Raw genomic sequence first — 20,463 nt, forward strand, 5'->3', positions numbered from 1 at the left:
TTTTTTTATAGTCCCCCCCCCCCCTTCCGTACTGTAATAAGGCAGCCGTGTGGAGAGTCGGCAGCCTCAGAACACCTGCCAATCTTAATAGCAAACGCATGTGCAGAAATGGGAGGAGTGCAAGTGTTCCCAAAGAGGGCGGCAACACTAAAGCCTCAAGGTGGAGATTCACACCGTCCGTGCATGCGCATTTTAGAGAATCGCAAGAGCCTTTATCCTGACAAGGGACGGAGAAGAAAAATTAAACAGCGTTTGTACACCACTGTTTGTGGGCCTTGTAGTCCATGACTGGTCTATCCCTGAAGCCTGTACTGCAGTATAGGTATATTTGAATAATAAAAGATTAGTCAAAGGGGAGAGGTAAAAAGTGTAAATGGTTAGTATCGCAAATTGCGTTCATTTATAACACTGAGGAAAGTATGTCTTGTTTCTTTACCTCTTCCTTTTAGTCGATGTGGATGTTGTTGGAAACGACCTATGAAGATGCTCATCCTGTTTTATGTTAATGGTGTCTGCGAGGGAAGTCCCAGTGGAAGGTCATCTAGGCCCACATGGGCCTCAAGTGGCAGGGAGGGAAGCCAGGATGGATGCTTCTAGTTGTCTAGCTTCACTTCCCCGAGTGGTCGTAGGGTACCCACCAGTGCCGTAAAAATAAGCAAGTCCCTGCACACACATTTACTTGACCATTATGAATATAAATTGGATTCTACAGTCCAGACAATTTAACTTCGGGGGTGTTTTGTTTGGAAACACCTACCTATACTGGAACTCCTCTTTAAGATGACACGCTTGGAGATGATTCAGCAGAATGTGAATGAACATAAATGATTTATACTCATTTTGGCATATTTTCCTGGATGTAGTTCATTAGAGATATTTGAATCCACTGGTCTTATCCACTGACATATTTGCGAGAAAAAAAAAATCAATAGGCATTTCTAAGGTAATCATTTGGTTGTCTTCTTGAAGTGTCCAGAAATAAGTTCTGTGCTTAAAAATGCTTTGCTGCGATACAGAGTGTGTGGAAATCCATGCCACCTGGTTGTCTTTCTTGGCGCAGTCTTGGTGAGCCCACGCTTTCTGTACCGCCACCTTGGCATTGTGCTGTGTACTGAAACAATGTGGTTTCAATATCCCTCCCAATCAAGGAGTATAAATACTGTCGAGGGTTGATTTCTCCAGGCGAGCCAACTCCTCTGAACTTAGCATGCTTTAGCACAGGGCGAGAGAGAGAATGCCTTTCGCCTGTTATATTTACATATTCCTCCGGCCAGCACAATGAGAGGACAGAGCCGCTGGAGCACAGCCAGGGTCGTCCTGTTCGGTTTCAATAAAAGCTGTCAGCAAAACTGCTGCTGAATGGCTCTCCAGCCTCTCCACTCAAATCAGACCCCCACCCCCACTCACCGACAAGGTCACTGCTAAGTGAGAAAGTCATTATCACTGTCCCTTTACACTTCAGAAAAATGCTGAGTTACTGTCTCTTTGCTGTTGCTTAAATATACTGTGTAACAGTATAACATCCACTTCTGCCTTGTGTAAATGATTGTTCCCATGAACGCTCGTCTCCCGCTCCAGCTGCTGTGCCCCATCTTCCAGTTGGTTCCTGTCGTCTCCTTGTGGCCCCGATGCAGAAGTTCCCAGTCGTCCTCTGAAAACCCATTCCTGGGTGCAGGAAGTCATTTGACCTCTATACAAACTGTACTTTGTCTGACTTTGGAGGTTCTTGAGAATATCCTTCAAAAGTGACCTCGGTTTGCATTGGACGGAACTGTAAGGTCACAGCTGAGCTCTGCTGCATTACGGTGACATGCCCCCTCTCCTCCATAATGTTTGTGCAACGAATTTGTTGTGAGTAGCACTTTGCCACCGGGAGCGTGAATTCATTGTCTCCTGGCCCATAGCGTGTCCCACTTTGCTTTTTGTGTAACAGCAGGCCAGGCACGTCGTCGGGAGTTTATTTATGGGACTGGGAGAAAGAGAGAGCTGGGGAGTTGCCCTTGGGACACGGACTAATTGCACTTGTGGAAAAGACATTTCATTATTCTTGGCTTCCACAGCTTTGCCTTTTGTCCCGTCTACGCCCTCCCCTCCCATCCCCTCCTCTCGCAAAACACTGTAACCTGTTGCAATCCACAAGCTCTGCAGCCCTCCCCCCAATTCAAAAATATCGCACATTTCCTTCATGACAATTCTGACAAGTGTGTATAATGGCTGGGGATTTTCGAGTCTTCCCCAGCTTTGCTAGACACACCGAGACAGGAACATAAGTCCATAAACATTCGCACACGTGTCAGCAGATGAGCAGGGACAACACACACACACACACATACACACACAGCCACATGCACAAACGAAAGACCACAGGCTCTGACACACGCACACGCGCAGCCCTGCGAACGGAGTCGAATGGTCCAATGTGTTAAAAGCATTAGGTAAGCACAAATCCAAATCGCTCCGCGGCCCAATATCATGTGTCTTCCCTCATTACGGTCTGCTGTATACATTTATCGGCCAGCAGATCCAGCGCCTCTGACTCACTCACCTTCTCCAGAGAGCTTTAAAACAGACCAGGGTTAAATGTTTTCAGAAGAAAAGATGGAATATTATTATTTTAAATGCACACTTTTTTTTCAAAGCAGTGGAGTCTGTCCAAGCACAGCGATGTAGTGTTTAGGAAAAGGTATATAAAAGTGCACTTCAAACAGGCTCCGTCCAGCTTTACGTGGAGCTCAGTGTTTATCTGTTCAGCAAGGGCCAGAAAAAGAAAAAAACTATTGCAGCAGCTATTTCGAAGTAGGGAATACATAAGGTGTATTAAAAAAATTAGAAAACACCACCTTTGATTTGAGTTTAACAAGAAATCCTTTGTCTCATGATTAGTTGAAAGCACTTTTTCCTACTTTAGAATGCTTTTCTTTTAGAAGAACATGGCCTTGGACAAGGACTGATTCAACCGCCAGTCTGCAAAGGGTTTCATTTGCGCAACACTACATCGTCAGAGACCTCGGTTAAACCTGTCAAGTATTCCCTTCCGACGCCTTTCTGTAAAGTGGAAATAAAATCCCATCTAGGAATCCAAGATTGAGTCTTTTTTTGCCCCAGAGCATTTTGTGTTTTTAGTTAGCAGCACTGCATTGAAACCGGCAGCTTCTTTTCTGTTTTTTCTCGTCCTCCTCCTCCTTCCGAGCAGCTCCACGGCTGCCAGCCACCTGCATGTATAAAAATGCTGATTCGGCAGGGTCATAGGTCAGCGGATGGATGTCAGCGGTGTTTGTGGCCAGGCTGCACATGGTGAAATTCCGCAACAGACTACAGAAAGAGATTGTTCCTCAGAAAGAGCTGGGCACCAAGGTCTGGGGGATGGGAGGTGGGGAGTGCAGAAAGTGCGAGTGGGAGCACAGATGGCCCAATCGTGGTTGTTGGGTAGCACAAACTGGGGTGGGCCTTTATTTGGTGTTCAGATTACTGTATGTGCCGTGTAAGTGTTGATCATCTTTTTGCAAGGAAGAGTGGTTTGAAAGGGAGGGGAAGGTCATTTGGGAGCGTTGGGAGCATTGGGAACATTGGGAGCATTGGGAGCACTGGTCATTTGTGGTGCTGAAGATGGCTGGTGATTGGCTAGCTGTTAAACACCACAGGGTGTCAGAGAATGCAAGGGCTACAACTAACGGCAAAGAGCAGAAGATTCTCAACTGCAGTAACACTCAGTGTCACCGGTCCCTTCTTAAGGTCTCTCTTTATTATCAGAAATTTTCCCTCCAAAATCGCAGTCGACCTCTAAGGTATGCTTGTAAGCAGGATTGTACAGTATTTTGAAGCACGTGTCAAATCTCAAATACCGTGGATTAGGGTCAGATATTAAAACACATTTTGTTTTTCTTTTTCTCCCTTCTGAAATTGCATTTGTGTAACTATTTATGTGTCAAATTGCTAATCTGTGCCCTCCGTTTTAAATGTGCAGTTTGTCAAGTTCTAAATATAGTCCATAAACGCTGTAATTACATGCGTGTCTGGCAAGGGCCTTTTTAACTTTGTTTAAAAAACAAACCAACAAGAAAAAAAAAAAACCGAGTCTAAACTGTTTCAGCTCAATCATAAGCTCTTTGACAGGTTAAATTTGAAACCAGAAGCCGCCACAACAAAATAGGCTTTGTGTTGTGATGTTCTGCAGAGGGTAGGGAGGGGTAGCAGTAGGGGTACAGGGGGAGAGAGAGCCTGAGAGCGTTTTTATAGCACGCTCGCTGAGAAACGTCTTGTCTCTGCATGGTGGTGTGTTATAAACGGCAGTGTGGGGATTTGGGAATTACAGGCTTCTCCCAGCTGTTTGAGTGGCTATCGCCTGGACACGGAGCCGACGTGCTCCTGTTTCGTAGCACCCTGCGAAATCGGCCAGGGAAGGAGCATTCTGAGTTGGAAGGGGAAAAAGTGACTTTTAAAAAGAGAAACAAAAAAAAGAAAAAATGTTTCATACTCATTAAATTAGGGTTCTGACTTTCATGGTTTTAAGTGCATTAAAATGCTCCTTCGTGTGTCAAACCTGTGACAGAGGGAGTTCTAGATTCCCAGGTCAATCTTCCATCTAACGGCTTCGTTTCTGTCTGCTGTTTGACACATTTTTGCTGCGTGTTTCCATGGTTTAACTGATTTTCTCAACAACAGTGTGGCAGTGCAGAGTAGGTGAACTGGACTCCCACCAGCCTTTGTCCCTCCTTGTCTTTTCCTCCTCCCCACCAGCAATCCTGCTAAAGTGACTGTCTTTGTACACCAGACAAATCAGGAGAATGCACATAAACAGATGTTAGAGGCACCGTCGCTAAATGCTGCCTTCGTTTAAACCCATTCTTGCTGTGTCTTGATTTGCACAGAGTGGTCCTAAACACTCAACCCTTCCCCCTTTCCCCCCTGAAGTGGTCCTACGCCCTGGAGAAGCCCAACACGGGCAGCATATTCAGCCTGGCGTGGTCGGCGGACGGGACGCAGCTGGCCGGCGCCTGTGGGAACGGACACGTCATCTTCGCGCACGTGGTGGAGCAGCGCTGGGCATGGAAGAGCTTCGAGATCACACTGACCAAAAGAAGGTCCATGCAGGTATGCAGTACACACAAAAGCACAGACACAGGAGAGCTTTGAAGTCACCCTGACCTGGAGCAGAGTGTATATGTTAGCTTTCACGCACACACATACGCTTTGTATTACCAGATGATGATGATATGGGACATGCAACTGCAAACAAAACCAAAGCACACAATGTCGGTCTCAATGCCCGACACAAAATTCATCACAAAGCACCTGTAGAGCAGATACACAGGTTACATCATGCTGACCATGAAAGAAACCTGCTTTGAACAGATACTCAGTTTAGAGTTGACATCACTGTTGCTCAGACTTGTTTACATACCAGTGTAATAGTTTATGTAGATCGTGGTTAATCGCTGGGATTAGAGTGGGTTTGATAGACTCAGATTTATTCTTAAGCAGCATGTGTCTCCAGAATGGATGTCTTTTGACTTTCTCTGCTGGCACAACAGGAGCATCGGGGAATCCTGGGAATAGGGAGCAGCTCTGGTTTCCAGCAGACTCAGCCTCAGCCCTGTTATTGTTATCGTGGCAGCATTTGTGCCAGTGCTGTGCTGTGGTCTGGTCCCTGAGCCGGGCATTTGGAGACAGGGTGGGACACAGCCACCACACCCATGAGGAGTGCACACAGCCACAGTGGTCCAGTAAAATCCCACTGTGTTAATGAGAATGAGCAGTTGCGAGTGTTTTCCTTTGCTCAGGGTATCTGTAAAGCAAATAAATAATGTGAGTAGGCATATGGATGGGGTTTGAGGGCTGCGCTTCTGGAGTTCATTGAGCAGACTTCTTTTCCTGTGAAACGGCTCCCAGCTGATCAGAATAAGAAGAGCTGGCCGTGAGTGAATCTGTGGTTCAGTCTCCTGGAAGTGCCCCACCCCCATCCCTCATCGCTCCTCCTTGTCAGTTGCCTGTTTAAAGTTGAGCCGTCCCCTGGTCGCTCCTCTTGGTTGCACCCCTTCCACACCTTAATCCTTTAAATGTGTGTGTGTGTGTGTGTGTGTGTGTGTGTGTGTGTGTGTGTGTGTGTGTGTGTGTGTGTGTGGACATGCGCCTGGGCAGTGCACACGCTTTTGTGTGTATGTTGTCAGCTCCAAACTAATTTAGTGCTCTGCTGAGATTTATCCTTTGCCTCTGTGAACACGGCAGACTCTGTTAATGGGATCCCTTCTTGCCTTTGTCATTTTTCCCTCTCGCATGCCAGGACCACTGAGCGATTGCTTTATTTTCTCCACAACACACCAAGCACAGCTGTGCTGTGTAACACACTCTCTGAATGGCTCTTGCCTGTCCCATAGTCAACAGTGATGTGTTCACTGTGTGTTACGAGAGTCTGATCGATTTTTCTTCCATTTTTTGCTGATAGAGGTCTTTTCCTGCTTTGCTTACTTTCCAACGGAACAGAAATTACCTTATAATTTAGCTACACTTAGAAGTCCAAACAGACCCCAAGCCTAAATAAATTAATTTGAACGTTGAATGGAGGCGAATTACCTTGTGTGAAGCTTAGTAGTTAGCAAAGTCATGGTCTACTTAAAAGGGAGGAGGGGATAAATTCCCAAGGCGTCAGCACTTCTGGCTATACATTATGTTATAAGACCCCTACTGTACATAAGTGACAATGGCCCACTTGTCCGCTGGCCCCAGCCGCTCCGCCTGTTTGAACTGGAGAAACCACAAGGTAAGGTTTACAAACCATCAACCCGCCCATGACCACTGTAGACATCTCACAGAACAGTGTTTGCACAAAGCAAACAAGCCCGTGTCTTCCCTTTTTATTTTTAGCGTAGCCAGGGTTTGTTTTGTTTTGTTTTTTTCATTTCTGTTAAGGCCAATCTGCCAAAGTTTGTTAATTGTCTAGCTTAAATTGCAGTTTTGTGGTTGAATTTTTGTATTCTTTTTGTTTTTCTTTTTATTATGCAGACGTGATTCATCTACGGTACACATTTGGCTACAAGTGCATAGATGAGAGGGAGTATGATAAGCCCAGAAAATACATATATACGTGGCACAAAAGCTTGCTTGTCATTAGAAGTCAGTGCTGTGTTATATATACACACACACACACACACACACACACACACACACAAAAAAAACATCTCTCAGTGAGATGCTTTTAAAGACATGTCTTACTTCCAGTCAGCGTGTACGGATGTGTTGTGTGGATTTGTATTGTGCGGGTTCAGGAACGAGGGAGCCGTGAAGCCTAATCGGCAGCAATCCTTGTGTTAAACGTTAAGGTGCGAAACGTCACGAACGATGCTGTTGATGTCCTCGAGTTTCGAGACCCCATCATCAAGGCCTCACTGTCCCACAGTCACCTGGTGGTCACCACCTCCCTTCAGTGCTACGTCTATAGGTATCCCTCCACGTGTTGCATTGCCTCACCACCTCATTCTAAATTTGGACTTGTCTTGCTCTTTCTCAGTTTACTCATCTGTCCACACCTACTCCTCAGATCAGGGCTGGAGTGGTTTTAACCTTGCATGTAATGTGAGATTGCTCATCACGTTCTTGTGAAACGCTGTGAAGTTGTAATTACCAGCACATGTTGTTTGGTGTTAAAAGGTAGAATCTTTTATGTTTGTACACACTCGTGAGGTTACTTGGCCTTACATAGCTGACGCAGCTATTTTTTATTTGATGTGAAACAGTAACCATCTGCTGGGGAGGAACACTTTCCAGCAGGGAGACTTGTAAGAGTTTGGAGAGCAGGTGTACTTTTAGTGTTTTGTAGCAGAGATTAACTCCATGGGCCATAGCGCCCCCGAGAGGTGGAGAGATGAGCGTTGGCTTGTTGACGGTTCGCTCCTCTGATTCGGCGGAATGCTGAAGCTCTGAATCCCAGTACGCTGTGTCGACTAACCAGCAGATAAAGCCCAGTTCTGTGTTTGTGCAGCGTGAAGAACTGGAACACGCCACTCATTTTTGACCTGAAGGAAGGGACAGTGAGCCTGATACTGCAGGCAGAGAGGTGAGCAGAAGAGTCGTTGCCAAGGCCTGCGCTGAGTGCTCATGAAACGTGTGCCAAGAGAAACGCCTCTATGCTGTCCCTCTCTCCAATCCCTCTCTTTTCCTTCCACCCCTCCCCCTGCCGTCCTTCTTATTTTCTCCTCTGTTCCTCCCTCTCTCCTGGAGTCTCTGGAGCCATGCTTGCCAAAGCTGCCTTCTGTGACTTAGCCAATAGTAAAATGGATATTTGTACTGCAGCCTGATTGCAGAGTGGAAAAGTGATAACAATTTGTCATTTACTGTAATGGTATTTCTTTTGCAAGGTTATAGTTCTTCAACTTAGGAAAATAAAGTTCTTGGCTTTTCCAGCTTCCCCCCTTCCTTTTATGTACTCAGCGTGAATACTTAATCATTTCACTGTTGTTGATTTAGTTTTTGTTACACTGTGTACAAAAGATAAGCAGTTACTGTTACACAAAGTAATGCTGACAATATTTTTTAACGTGTCAGTCATAAGTGTCATTCAAAGTCCATCTGTATGTGTGACACTCAATCTGATGATCTGATTGGTTCACACTAGCGCCATGTGTGCCTCTCTTGCTGCGTTTTCTCTAAAAGGCACTTCCTGTTGGTGGACGGTGCGGGCATCTACGTCTTCTCTTACGAAGGGCGGCTTGTGTCCTCACCCAAGGTGCCGGGTATGCGGACAGACATCCTAAATGCGCAAGCCATCTCTCTCAGCAACGACACCGTAGCCATCCGAGGCAAGACGGACGAGAAAGGTACGCCACTACGTCCTTGTGCAGCCGGAAGTACCTGCAGCTATGGTCCACACTAACACTCTGTTTTTGCTCTCCAGTCATTTTCCTGTTTGATGCTTTAACTGGGAAGCCCTTGGCAGATGGCAAGCCCTTGACCCACAAGGTTAGTATATCAGTCATCTGCGTAGCTCCACGGAGCAAAAGAGCACAAAGAGAAACTCCCAGCGAGCGGTGGAAGTTGTGCTTCTCTTCGGTTAGGTTACTGATGATTTGCTGACCCACTACAATTTTAAGACCAGTGATGTGGGCAGACTTGTTAGATTTTTTCCTTGAAAACAGGTGCATTTTATTATGTTGAGGTTGAAGTTAGGGGAAAGGGGCGTTTGTGGGGTCGGGATTTTGGGGGTGCTGGGGGGAGGTAGCCAGTTACTGTTTGTCAGCATCTCTACGCATGCCAGTGCGCTGCAGCTCCAAGACACAGCGCTACGCCAGGAGCCAGATGGCTCCGTTTCTCATTCCCCCTCCCTCGCCCCTCCCCCAACACAGAGCCCTCCAGCTGAACATCCCAGGACACAGCTCTGGCATTGACGGCATCATGCATACATCAGTACCATTTAAATCAGTGCACTGTACACTTCCTTTGTTTATCCCGTCACAGTAAAAACAACAGTGTGTCTGAACGGGGGACAGGGGATGGTCTGTGTGCGAGTGTGAGCGTGAGCGTTTGTGTGCACGTAAGCAGACAGCATGGTAGCTCTGCTATGGGTGAAAGACAGCCTACACCATTTGTCTTCCCCCAGAATGAGTTAATTATTTGCATTTTGGCCATAAATTTTAAAGGCTAGCTATAGTGTGGGGGGAGGGGGGGGGGGCTATTATTTTCAGTGTCATAATATGTTTATAAATGGCTGAGTGAGTTACGTAGAGATGTTTATTGCAGAGGGGCTGCACTTTGAAGTGGCTGTCTCCAGAGCTCCGAAGATGACACTGTTGGCTCAACGAGCTCCTAATGGAAAGCAGTCAGCTTTGTTCGGTCTTCTCCGCTGTTTCTCATTTAGTCAGGAATGTAAAATTAGATGCGGCCTAATGAAAAATAATTTCCATACAAATTCTGAGATTAGGTCCCGTGCTATGATTTTTATGAGAGGGTATGAATCTCTAGCTGATGCAAAGCTGGACAAGTTTGTTTGAGTTGTTTGGTTTGTTTGTGTTTCTGACACCTCAAAAATGGTGAGCAGCCACTCATTATAGACGGACTATAAATGTTTTGTATGTATGCACATAAACCTGTCTATTCCATGCACTGGAAATATATCTGGGAGCTACTACAGTGTCTTCTTAACACTGGCTAGTGAAGGCTTGCTCACAACCTTTTTGACCCTGTTTTGACCCAGCTGGAGGTAATGGAGATCGCCCTGGACCAGTGTGGGGTGGCAGCCGATAGGAAGATCGCTCTGATTGACAAGAATCGGGACCTTTACCTGACCTCCGTCCGCCGCTTCAGCCGTGAGCCCATTATCAGCAAGATTGGTAAGGGGCAGGGTACGGTCTTGAGACCCCTTTGGATCCGTGGCCTCGCATGCCTTACATGTCACACACTAACACTTCCTGTGTTCTTGTGCAGGCACCATGGTCCACACGATGGCCTGGAATGACTCGGCTAACATCCTGTGCGCAATCCAGGATTCCCAGTTCACCGTGTGGTACTACCCCAACGCTGTCTTCGTAGACCAGGAGCTGCTACCCAAAACTCTTTTCTCAAAAGATGCCAGGTACAGATTGTCTTTCCCACCCTGGTCTTGGTGGGAGCAGGTCTGTATGGGGGTAGGAGTCAGCCCTGATCCAATGAGAATGAAGATCGCATGTGCACCCAAGGCAAATTCCTTGTGAATCACAGAAACCCCCTGCAGAATGGCACAATATGACATTCTGAATGCCAGCTTCTAACAGTTACAGCATTTAATGCCTTCACAGTTATTGACTTGTTTTTCTTCGGATACTTTTTCCTGCAGAGTGTGTGTTTTTTTTATGTGTTCTTAGGGTCAGTGTAAGGTCTCACGCTAGACCTCCTTCCTTGGTTTCTCCCTCTCTGCTCATATGTATGGGGGGTGGTTCTCTGCAGCTGTGGGGGTCGTTACTCTCCTCTGACGGTTCTCACACTGTCATATTGACCTTTGGGACAAGGTTTTCCCACACACGCCTGCTTCACAGGACATTGTGTCACGTTTGCAAACCATAACCAGCTGTTTTTTCTTTTTAAACAAAATGTTGAATGACAAAAATACACACAAAACGAGGAAAAATACTTGAAGAAAGGGCTGTTATTGTTTGATACCAGCCAAATCTGTTACAAATATACCAAAGTGCCCCAAGTCAGCCAAATAATAAATGCAGCAGTGGAATAATTTATAAATGACTAACCAAAGATTAAGTGGGGGGGGGATCTGGATCTGAAAAACTATCTAAATGTTTATTGTGTACCCTGTCAATAAAACATTACAGGCTGCCACAGGTCTATCACATGAGTCCTGTCATTAGGACACAAGAGTCTAGGATTTCCAGTGTAGGGTTCAAGGCATTAGTGAGTAATCATGAGTAATCAGTTTAAAATGGATTGCTTTGGGCCGGGCCCCCTTTAGGGAGAAACCAGTGGGGGTTGGAAAATGATGATAATTTGTCCATATGATATGGTCATGTAATTTACATGCTGTTAATGAATGATTGACTTGCGTTTGGCTCCACTCTCCCACAGCGAGTTCAGTCGGACGCCCCAGATCCTGAACTATGTGGGCACCCTGGTGACAATCCGACGAGCAGACGGCTCCCTTGTCTATAGCAGCGTGTCGCCCTACCCAGCCATGTTGCACGAGCACACGGGCGCCTCACGTTGGAACGACGCTCTGCGGCTCTGCCGCTTTGCCAAGGTGTGTGCAGTGACCAAGGAGTAGATGGGGGAGGAGGAGAGCATGAATCAGACTCTTCTACTGCAACAGCCACTCTGGAGATCTGTTTGTGTATATGCAGGTGCCTACAGTATAACAGTCAGGCTGTCAAGGTGGATTTCACCATGTTGTTTTTTTTTTTTTTTTTTCCTCTTCTCTGGCACATTGTTTCTTGGGGTAACCTAGAGCATGTAGTCATTATTGATGTGGTACATGGTGTGGACCAAAGGATGATGGGATACAATGTGCACCCAGGTGAGGCAGCTGACCAGTCATAGTCTTGTCAGGAGCCCTGTCATCAGACTCCTGCCTCTGAAACAGAATCGTTCCAGTGCTAATACTTCCACTCTCGCAGTCTAATGTTAGTAAGTGCCGTCAGGGTTGGCCTCAGTTCCTGGCTTTTCAGTAAAAGCACGGCGGCTCTAATAATAACAGCCGCACTTACCATGGCGTGGGGCCTGGCTTTGCCCGTGCACGAATGTTAAATTTGACCAAAGACTCTGCAGTCCTTCCAGCATCTGCTTTTCCAGCCATGGAAATGAGCTTTGTAGCAGCTGGAGGACCAAGCCAAGGTGGGCGGGAGGCAGAGGGCTTTGCTGTGGGCTCAAAGCTAACATCCATGCATTCTTCTGGAAAGCCTTTTGGGGCATCCAGAGCAGTCACTCCTAAAGGTAGCGATAATCTGAGTATTTGTTGACTTTCCAGTGTTGAAGCTAGTGAGAAAACAGGAAAGTGAGAAAGAGGGGTTGCAGGAGAAGGTGGAGAAGTTGCGCAGCATGGAAGTGTCCAACTAAACTGCGTCTCTCCAAGGGATGGGGTGGAACAGCTTTACTGCTCAGAGCAGTTGTTTCCTTGGTTTGTTGAAAAGCTACTGAAATGAAACGTAGAGAATTGTCTGGCCTCGATTTGTTGCAGTGGTGTCCGATTTTTTTTTTTTTCTTTTTTTTTTTTTTTTAAACAGGCTGCTGTGATGTGAATAGAAATTTGCCACTATAGGAAAATCAACCTTTTTTGGAAGACAACTTAATTCTTATCCTGGCACAATAGAGGAAAGTGAAATTAAGAGTCATTGAGTGTACAGTAATGCGTAAGACTACAAATTTTCACTTGAACCACAGGAGAGAGCATAAGAAGCACAGCACGTAATCAGAGGAAAGTATCAAGACTCTTTCAGGGGTAATGATTTAGAATTAATTGTGTAATTAGTGTGCCTCAATTGCTTGCACATTGCAGGCTGCAGCGAAGCAGGAGGTGTAATTTGAGAAGGAGAACGAGAGTTGAACTCAACCTTGGAAATGCTTACGAAGCCGGGCTGCAGAGGGGGGTTCTGGAGCTTTGTTCTCATGGACCCTATGAAATGTCTCTCCAGAACCTGGAAACCCTAGTTGCTTTTGAGCCTCTATAAGCACCGTGTCCATTTGTTCATGTATGTATGTGGTTCGTGCATGAAATACGCTCTCCGTGGAGTCAGCTCCTTTCAGCCTACCTGTCACTGCTATCTGCTACCTGTCATCCATCCGTACGTCTGTCTGTCAGTTGGACCAGTTGGCTTCTATGATGTTTCACCTCTTGTTTTGTGTACTTTCTACCGGACGACTCCCCTCGCTGGCGTCATGTTTGTACGCAAGGCTTCCGAGCCGGAGGTGAGTCCAGCCTTGTCTCTCAGTCCCATGTTTGATCATCTTCTCGTCTTCAAGGTTTCCATCTCATCCACATGTTACTTTCACCTTTCCTCCATAAAGGCTCCACATGTCCCACAAGTGGTTCCTGGCTCCTTTCTGTAACATCCCCACCTATTCCCTGAGTGATCACCACTTTATCTCAGTGATGATACTCCCTTGTGCTGTCTCTGTTTGTCCTCCATGACAACTCAACCATGTCTCAACCAGTCATCTGTGACATCCCTGCCGTTTCTCCATGACTTTCCGTATTTCCTCAGTGTTTGCTATGCCTGATCTTTGTGTCATCCCTGCCTGTCCGCTGTATTGTCTCCACCTTTAAATGTTTTACCTAAATCATGTTTTTATTGCCTGGGCTCCTTTGTGTATGCATCTTCGTCTGGTTAGCAGAAATTCACACTGGAATGTATTTTCGGCAGTACCAGATGGCCAAAGCTGCTTAAGTTTCAACCAATGGTTGTGAATGGGTTTTAGTTATCAGTTACATTAGTCTGCATTATATATATGAGATGTATTTATTACATATCCATTACTTTAAATGTAGGCAATAAAAGTGTTAGGAGAGCAAACATTTATGGAGGAGAGTCGGGAACAATACAGGTTTATTGAGCAGAGGCTCGTGGTTTTAAATTTGTTTCTAATTAGCCTATGTGACACCATTTACTGTTATTTACCCGAGATCCACAGATGGGCTCTATGTGCCGCCTCATTTATGATGCAATAACCGCAGCCGGGGATATAGTTGTGGGGTGGCTGTGGGAAAAGCCTTGCATGCGCCACCACTTTTGAGGGAGTGCCCGTCCGTTGGGTGTGCGACTCCCAAAGAGGGTGCAGGATCCACGGCCGGCCTTGGTGGGGTCTCGCACAGCGTAGCAGCCTTATCCATACGTACTCGTTTAACACCGAGAGTCTGTCTGCTATTATGAGGGGAATTACTGGTTTTTAGTGCTGTGCGGTCAATGTTCTGACCAACCAATGAGAAGCGCTTGCGGCGCACGGTGGCTCCGTTAATTTGTGTTGTGAACAGCGGTTTGCGCCAGCACACTGTGGCTCTGCCAGTTGGTTACTTCTTGTTGCTGCTTGTTTGTTTGGCTGGTTTTTTGGTTCCCTTTGAAAGGATCAGATTTTGTTGCTCCAAAACAGTATTTTCAACTGATGTTCTGCAGCTTGATGTATATTTGCATTTGCCATGGTTTATATAAGAGACGGTGTAAACCTCATGCTAGTGTGAGCTGGAGGGACCATGTGCCATGATGCTGGGGACTTTGCCAGGGTTTCCTTTCAGCAAGAGGCTGCTGTTCGAAGGCCCTCATCCTCGTGATAACTGGACCCATCGCGCTTACTGTGCCCTCAGTCACGCCAGGGTCCATAAGGCAGCAGCGTGGACGGCACGTGACACGCTTGGCGCCACTGGTGACCTGTCTGACCATGGACCGTCCCAGTCGTTTACTATTGAAACCGCTGTTATATACAACATTGGCACATTGCAGGAAAGATTGTGCATTTTACAGTATTTATTTACAGAGCCTAATGCAAATATTGCAACACGCATAGGTTTGTCTATTCTTCGGTTTAAATATTGCATCGTTAAATTGAACAGTAATGGTGAAGGAAGTGACTGTTATGGTGGAGAGTCGCTTGTTGCGTGTTGCTTTTTTTGCAGTTTAGAAATCTTTTGTTATTGTTGTGTTTGGTGGAATGTAAACCTAAAGGAGGCCCTGAGCCAACTTTCCACTGGGTTACAAACACATTTACTGGTACCACGTCAATAAAACGAGACAGATTGCACAGCCTCCCCTCCTTTGGGGGCCTAAGGTAAGAGTCCTACAAACATCCTGCTTAAGAGTTTGGAGGCACTTGATGGCAGGCACCGCCCGGTTCCACATGGCCTCTAATCCCACCTTCTCCACCAGTGTGTTGTTATCGCAGGCAGCACCACACACACACACGAGTGAAGAGTGTGTATGTTTGACCCCCACAGGACCAGACACTGTGGGCCAGTCTGGCCGCAATGGCTATGGCCAGCAAGGAGTTGACTGCTGCTGAAGTGGCGTACGCTGCCATCGGAGAGGTACAACTGTCTCAAAACACTTCTTACTTCTTCCTTACATTCTTTTGTTTACATCGAGCATTTTCCAAGCTGCTTCTCAGGGTTGTAAATTAATGACATACTTGTTTTCCCTCTGTGCTCAAGATCTTCATTGTGCTTAAGGCAGTATTGTTTTCTCTCAGCACATTTTTTTTTATCTTGTCCAGTTGATTTCCAGTTGGTCTTTTTCCTCTTTTTATGTCCTCCCAACCCCTCTCATAGGTGGACAAAGTCCAGTACATCAACTACATCAAGGAGCTTCCCTCAAAGGAGTCCTCGCTGGCGCACATCCTGCTGTTCAGTGGCCATGTGCAGGAGGCAGAAACGATGCTGCTACAGGCCGGTCTCATCTACCAGGCCATCCAGATCCACATAAACCTGTATAACTGGGATAGGTAAATACAGCTGGGCAGGTCCAGGCCATGGGTAACCCCATGGTATTAGAAAGAAGATCCTTTAACACAGTGTCCCTTTGCACAGGGCTCTGGAGCTGGCAGTGAAACACAAGACACACGTGGACACTGTGCTTGCACACAGACAGAAGTACCTGCAGGACTTCAGCAAGAAAGAGACCAACAAGAGGTTCCTGCAGTATTCTGAGGGGGTATGTGAGAAGCGCAACACTGTGGTTAATTGTTTTAATTAGAGACAGCTGGAAGCGTAGTGGTTAGAGCAACTGCCTTTGGACCTACAGGTCGCAGGTTCGAGCCTCACCTCCGGCTGTAGTACCCTTGAGCAAGGTACTTACCCTGAACTGCTCCAGTAAAATTACCCAGTTGTATAAATGGGTAAATAATTGTAACCTTAACATTGTAAGTCGCTTTGGAGAAAACGTCAGCTAAATAAATAAATGTAATTAGGTACTTCTTATATTTGCATGGGTTTCCTCCAGGTGTTCGTTTCCTCCCCCAGTCCCATGTCACGTGTTTCAAAGTGGACTGGTGACTCTAAATTACCCTTTTAGTATGTAGATGTGTGAGCGAATATGGTAAATTGCTCTTTTTATAAATGAATAAATGATGATGGATTTTGACGAATGTACGATTGCCGCAGAACACTAGTTAATAGTAATTGTCCGCATTTGCATTTATATGTAGGTAGATATAATGTAGGTAGGTACTCTGAGCTCTGTTTCGTGGAAATGTTTCAGTGGCACCTGTGAAGAATTGCTTTTACCTGCAAATTCTCTTTGCCCAGTTTCATTTTCATTTGGATTTAAACACCATTAGACAAAGCTACTTGTATATGACTAACCTGTATGTGTAGAAAACAAACTTGTCGTAAGTGCACTGCACAGCTGCCTTGTGGGAAAACAGCCGTGCTCTCCCATTATTTCCCTTGCAGGTGGAGGTGGACTGGGAGAAGATCCAGGCGAAGGTGGAGATGGAGCTGGCCAAGGAGAGGGAGCGAGCAGCCGGCGCATCGGTGTAGAGCCACATGGCGCCTCTCCAGCGGACTTTGCCACCCCCCCCCTTCGTTGAGCCAGTGCTTTTTCAACCCTCGGCATTATGGGCACTCTTTACAAGGCCCACGTTATGGGGCCAGCTGTGACCCAGGTACGGCGCTGTGCGTGCCAGAGACAGCATGGGGCCGTCTGTGGAGGCAGTGACCGTCAGTGAATAGGGCACCCTGTTTGTTCCTCTTTATAGCCTGGCTAGCGGAGCGAAGCTCAGCCGAGCACGTCTGCTCTTCCTCTCAGACATTCAGTCTGGTGCGGGGAACATGTGAACGCGGTATGTTCTCAGCCCATTATTTATGTATGCACCACTGAAAGGGCCTCTTTTAGCACAGATTTCCAGTATAATTGAATATTTGAGAAAAGCTTTATATGAAAATGCATAACGTACAGGTTGAATAATCAACAGTAACATGATTAGTCACTATAATGAATGTCTGATGTCCTTTGCTGTGTAAGGCTCCTGTACAAGTGTCCCAGCAGCACTCCTCATTATTCTTACTGTTACGACATTAAGCTCTTGTGCTGTGTACGTTCTCTATTCATACCAGAGGAATGTAAATTACTGTGTTAATCCTTCTGGAGCCACTCTCTCTAGTTCTGTATTTTGTATGAAGTGCTTTCTTGTGCAGGAACTTTATAAAAAAAAAAAAAAAAAAATTGAACAATGTAGAAGATGTATAATAAACAAATGTTAACTGTAATATGTTTTTGTTTTGTATTATCTAGTGCTCGTCTTTAGAATCTCAGGAGGCTGAGCCAAAAAATATATTGTGATACTAACACCGCTGGGCAACGCCCCCCCCACACACACACACACACACACACACACACACACACACACACACACACGATCTCTGTGTTTGTGCTACTTACTGCAGGAGAATTGGAGAGAGACGCTCGCACGTCCCCTTCTCCAGACCGGGGCAGCCTATTCAAAACATTCAAGAGGAACGTGATAGTGTTTACAAACCATTCACAAATAAGCCCAATGACACTCGCAAGTGCATCTACTCCTCGGTTAGTGGGGGAGAAAGTGAGAAACGTGTCAGAGTTGTGGACACACAGGCTGTCTGTCTCTCTAATATGGACACGCAAGCAGGTTGTCTGTCTGTCCGTCTGTCCGTGACTTGTGGACACACAGCTCATACGTCAAACTGCTGTGACATCGCAGAGTCAAGGGTGCTGAACTGCAGCGGTGTGGTTTTGCGGGTCCTTCTGCTTTCTCTACCTGCCCTAGAGCTGCATGCAAGTGCAGCAGACGTCAGCATCCTGTTGCACATCGCCCCCCGGTGGCCACGCCTGTGCTGTAGTGGGCGCCCTGCTTCTATCCATCACCAATAAGAAGGGGGGAGATCCCACCCCTCCCACATGCTGGACAGCATGCACAGATGAACCCACTCACACACTGAACTTGTTTTAAAAATACTCTGAAAACAATCTGTTGAACTTGCATGTTTTTGGGTCACGGTTTGCTGTGGTCTGCTTATGAAATGTACTATGCAGACACGCGTGCACATTACATCTTTTCTGCTGCACACACCTGCACTTCTTAAGGTCCCTCGGACACATCTGCGGACATCTCGTCGCCTTTCTGCCTTCAGGAATATTCTCATTTAAGCGTAGATCTTCGTAGCCAATGAGGCGGGAGCAGTCAGATTCTTCCCGGTTTTTGCCGGTGGTTTCAAAAACGTGGAACTACGTCGCGGTGCACGGATACGCACGTGAGCGTGCTGGCGTTGCTGTGTGGCACAGAATTGCTCAGGCCTCGAATCTCGAGAAGCAGTCTTAGATAAGTGTGTCTTATGTGTTTGGGAGTTAAAGAGCCCAGACAGTCTTCTAATTGAGCTAATAGCTGCGTCTTCCATTTACTGGCCAAGCAGACGTTCTTATCCAGATGGACTTAACAGCACGAAGCAGCTCGGCACGACCACCTGCCCTCCTACAGCGCAGGGCGAGAGTGCGGCACTGAAAAGAATCCAGCTCGAGCGATTCCGTCAGGGAGGCCAACGTGCAGTTTACCGCCAACTGAAACGGGGCAGAGTGCGCCAGTGGACCACCGAGGGGTTTCGGCGTTTGTCAGCGTTTGAGCCCAGTGCTGCATCCTCCAATCCGGCTAACATACGAACCACTCAACAGTTTGAGCGCGCTTCACGGAAACAAAGTCTGTCGCCCACGAGGCATTCGGTTAACGAGCTCGATCGGGAAATGAATCGATGTCTCCCCAGCTCTTCTGCAGCAGTTCCCAGGGATGAAGGACTCGTACGTGTTTCTTCGCTGTCGCTGTCACTCTTTCCTCCTTTGTTCCTTGAAAGTATTCCCCAGGTTGCCCAGGTGTATTCTCACTTTTCACCGGTCCTGTAATTTACTGTTTTTCACAAGGCTGCCCTTTTTCTGTACACATCTGAACATTTTCTTCCTTCTCCAAATAAGTGTTTTTTTTTTTTTTTTTTTTTTTTTTTTTTTTCTGGGATGTGATGCTACAACCTTTGGGTTCTCGGTTGAGGATCCTTCGTCCCCCGGACCACTTCGGTTCCATCCCTTGCTGGTGTCCATTGAGCACTGACTCCAGTCTGGGAGTCTTCTTCCTTCTTCACACCGGCCTGTATTCTGTGCATAAACTAAGGAGCAAGAACATATTAAGGAAAAAATACCATCATGTTTGATGATTTGTACATTTTATTGGTTTTCAGAGGGCCTTGTGTGCTTTAAAGACAGACCTAAAAACCATTTATAAAAAAAAGAAAAGTCCCAGCTTCGTGTTCACTTACTGTCTACAGACTTGACTTTGCCCTAATTGTGTGTCTTAGTGAATCATTAATGACATGTCTATTGCAACAGACTAATTTTTATTTGTGACTATAATGTGCGTAGCTGCATAAATAAATAAATGTTCCTCAGTTAGGATTCGTCCATCAGCACTACCCAAAATAGCAACAAATGGCTTTAGTGTTCTGTGAAGCTGCACTTGGCCACCAGTGACGGTAATAAAGTTGAGTGAGTAAGCGATTGATGTGCTTCGCCGTGCTGGACGCGGGCCGCTCCTTCGTGAAGGACTTCGCGTGTTCGGTTCTCGAGCAGAAAGGGGCGGCGAGGTGCGCGCCACCACAGCAGTGCTCATGCAGAGTGCATTGTGCTCATGGTGCGTCCGTGCGCCTCCGGGGAACGCGAGTGCGGTCGAAGCATCCGTTTCCCTGGCGCTACTTTACTGCATGTGAACTTCTCAAGGAGCAGCACCCTTTTCTGTGTCCCAACTCACTGGTCCTGGAGGACCTGGAGATGGGGCACTCCATCGTTTTTGTGGGGACGGACGGGAAGCACACATCACCGAGCAAGCCGTTACAGAAATGGGAGAAGGGCACGTACATTACCAGCACGGTCACTGAGAAGCACAAGTGGGATTGTCCTTTACCGGTCCCCTACTAGTCCCGTAGCACTCCTCTACCAGTTTCCTACTAGTCCCATAGCACTCCTCTTCCAATCCCCTACCAGTCCCGTTCTAGTCCCG

At 46.6% G+C, this 20,463-nt stretch overlaps 1 protein-coding gene across 4 annotated transcripts in view; it reads left to right on the plus strand.

The window, feature by feature from the left end:
- ift80 (intraflagellar transport 80 homolog (Chlamydomonas)) overlaps positions 1-17,582 on the plus strand; it is a 40,377-nt gene extending 22,795 nt beyond the window's left edge. For 3 of the 4 annotated variants that reach the window (XM_018732644.2, XM_018732647.2, XM_018732643.2), the window contains exons 9-21: positions 4,912-5,091; positions 7,317-7,435; positions 7,976-8,050; positions 8,647-8,810; positions 8,888-8,952; positions 10,184-10,319; positions 10,414-10,561; positions 11,542-11,713; positions 13,360-13,374; positions 15,392-15,481; positions 15,722-15,894; positions 15,980-16,103; positions 16,844-17,582. In XM_018732644.2, coding sequence (XP_018588160.2) covers positions 4,912-5,091; positions 7,317-7,435; positions 7,976-8,050; positions 8,647-8,810; positions 8,888-8,952; positions 10,184-10,319; positions 10,414-10,561; positions 11,542-11,713; positions 13,360-13,374; positions 15,392-15,481; positions 15,722-15,894; positions 15,980-16,103; positions 16,844-16,930 — 1,548 coding nt within the window. In that variant the 3' untranslated portion in view covers positions 16,931-17,582. The remainder of the gene's footprint in view (positions 1-4,911; positions 5,092-7,316; positions 7,436-7,975; positions 8,051-8,646; positions 8,811-8,887; positions 8,953-10,183; positions 10,320-10,413; positions 10,562-11,541; positions 11,714-13,359; positions 13,375-15,391; positions 15,482-15,721; positions 15,895-15,979; positions 16,104-16,843) is intronic. The other variant, XM_018732645.2, reaches the window with a different exon arrangement.
- Positions 17,583-20,463: the final 2,881 nt, after the last annotated feature.

Source organism: Scleropages formosus, chromosome 10 (assembly GCF_900964775.1).
Source record: "Scleropages formosus chromosome 10, fSclFor1.1, whole genome shotgun sequence".
In the NCBI taxonomy this organism is placed as follows: domain Eukaryota; kingdom Metazoa; phylum Chordata; class Actinopteri; order Osteoglossiformes; family Osteoglossidae; genus Scleropages; species Scleropages formosus.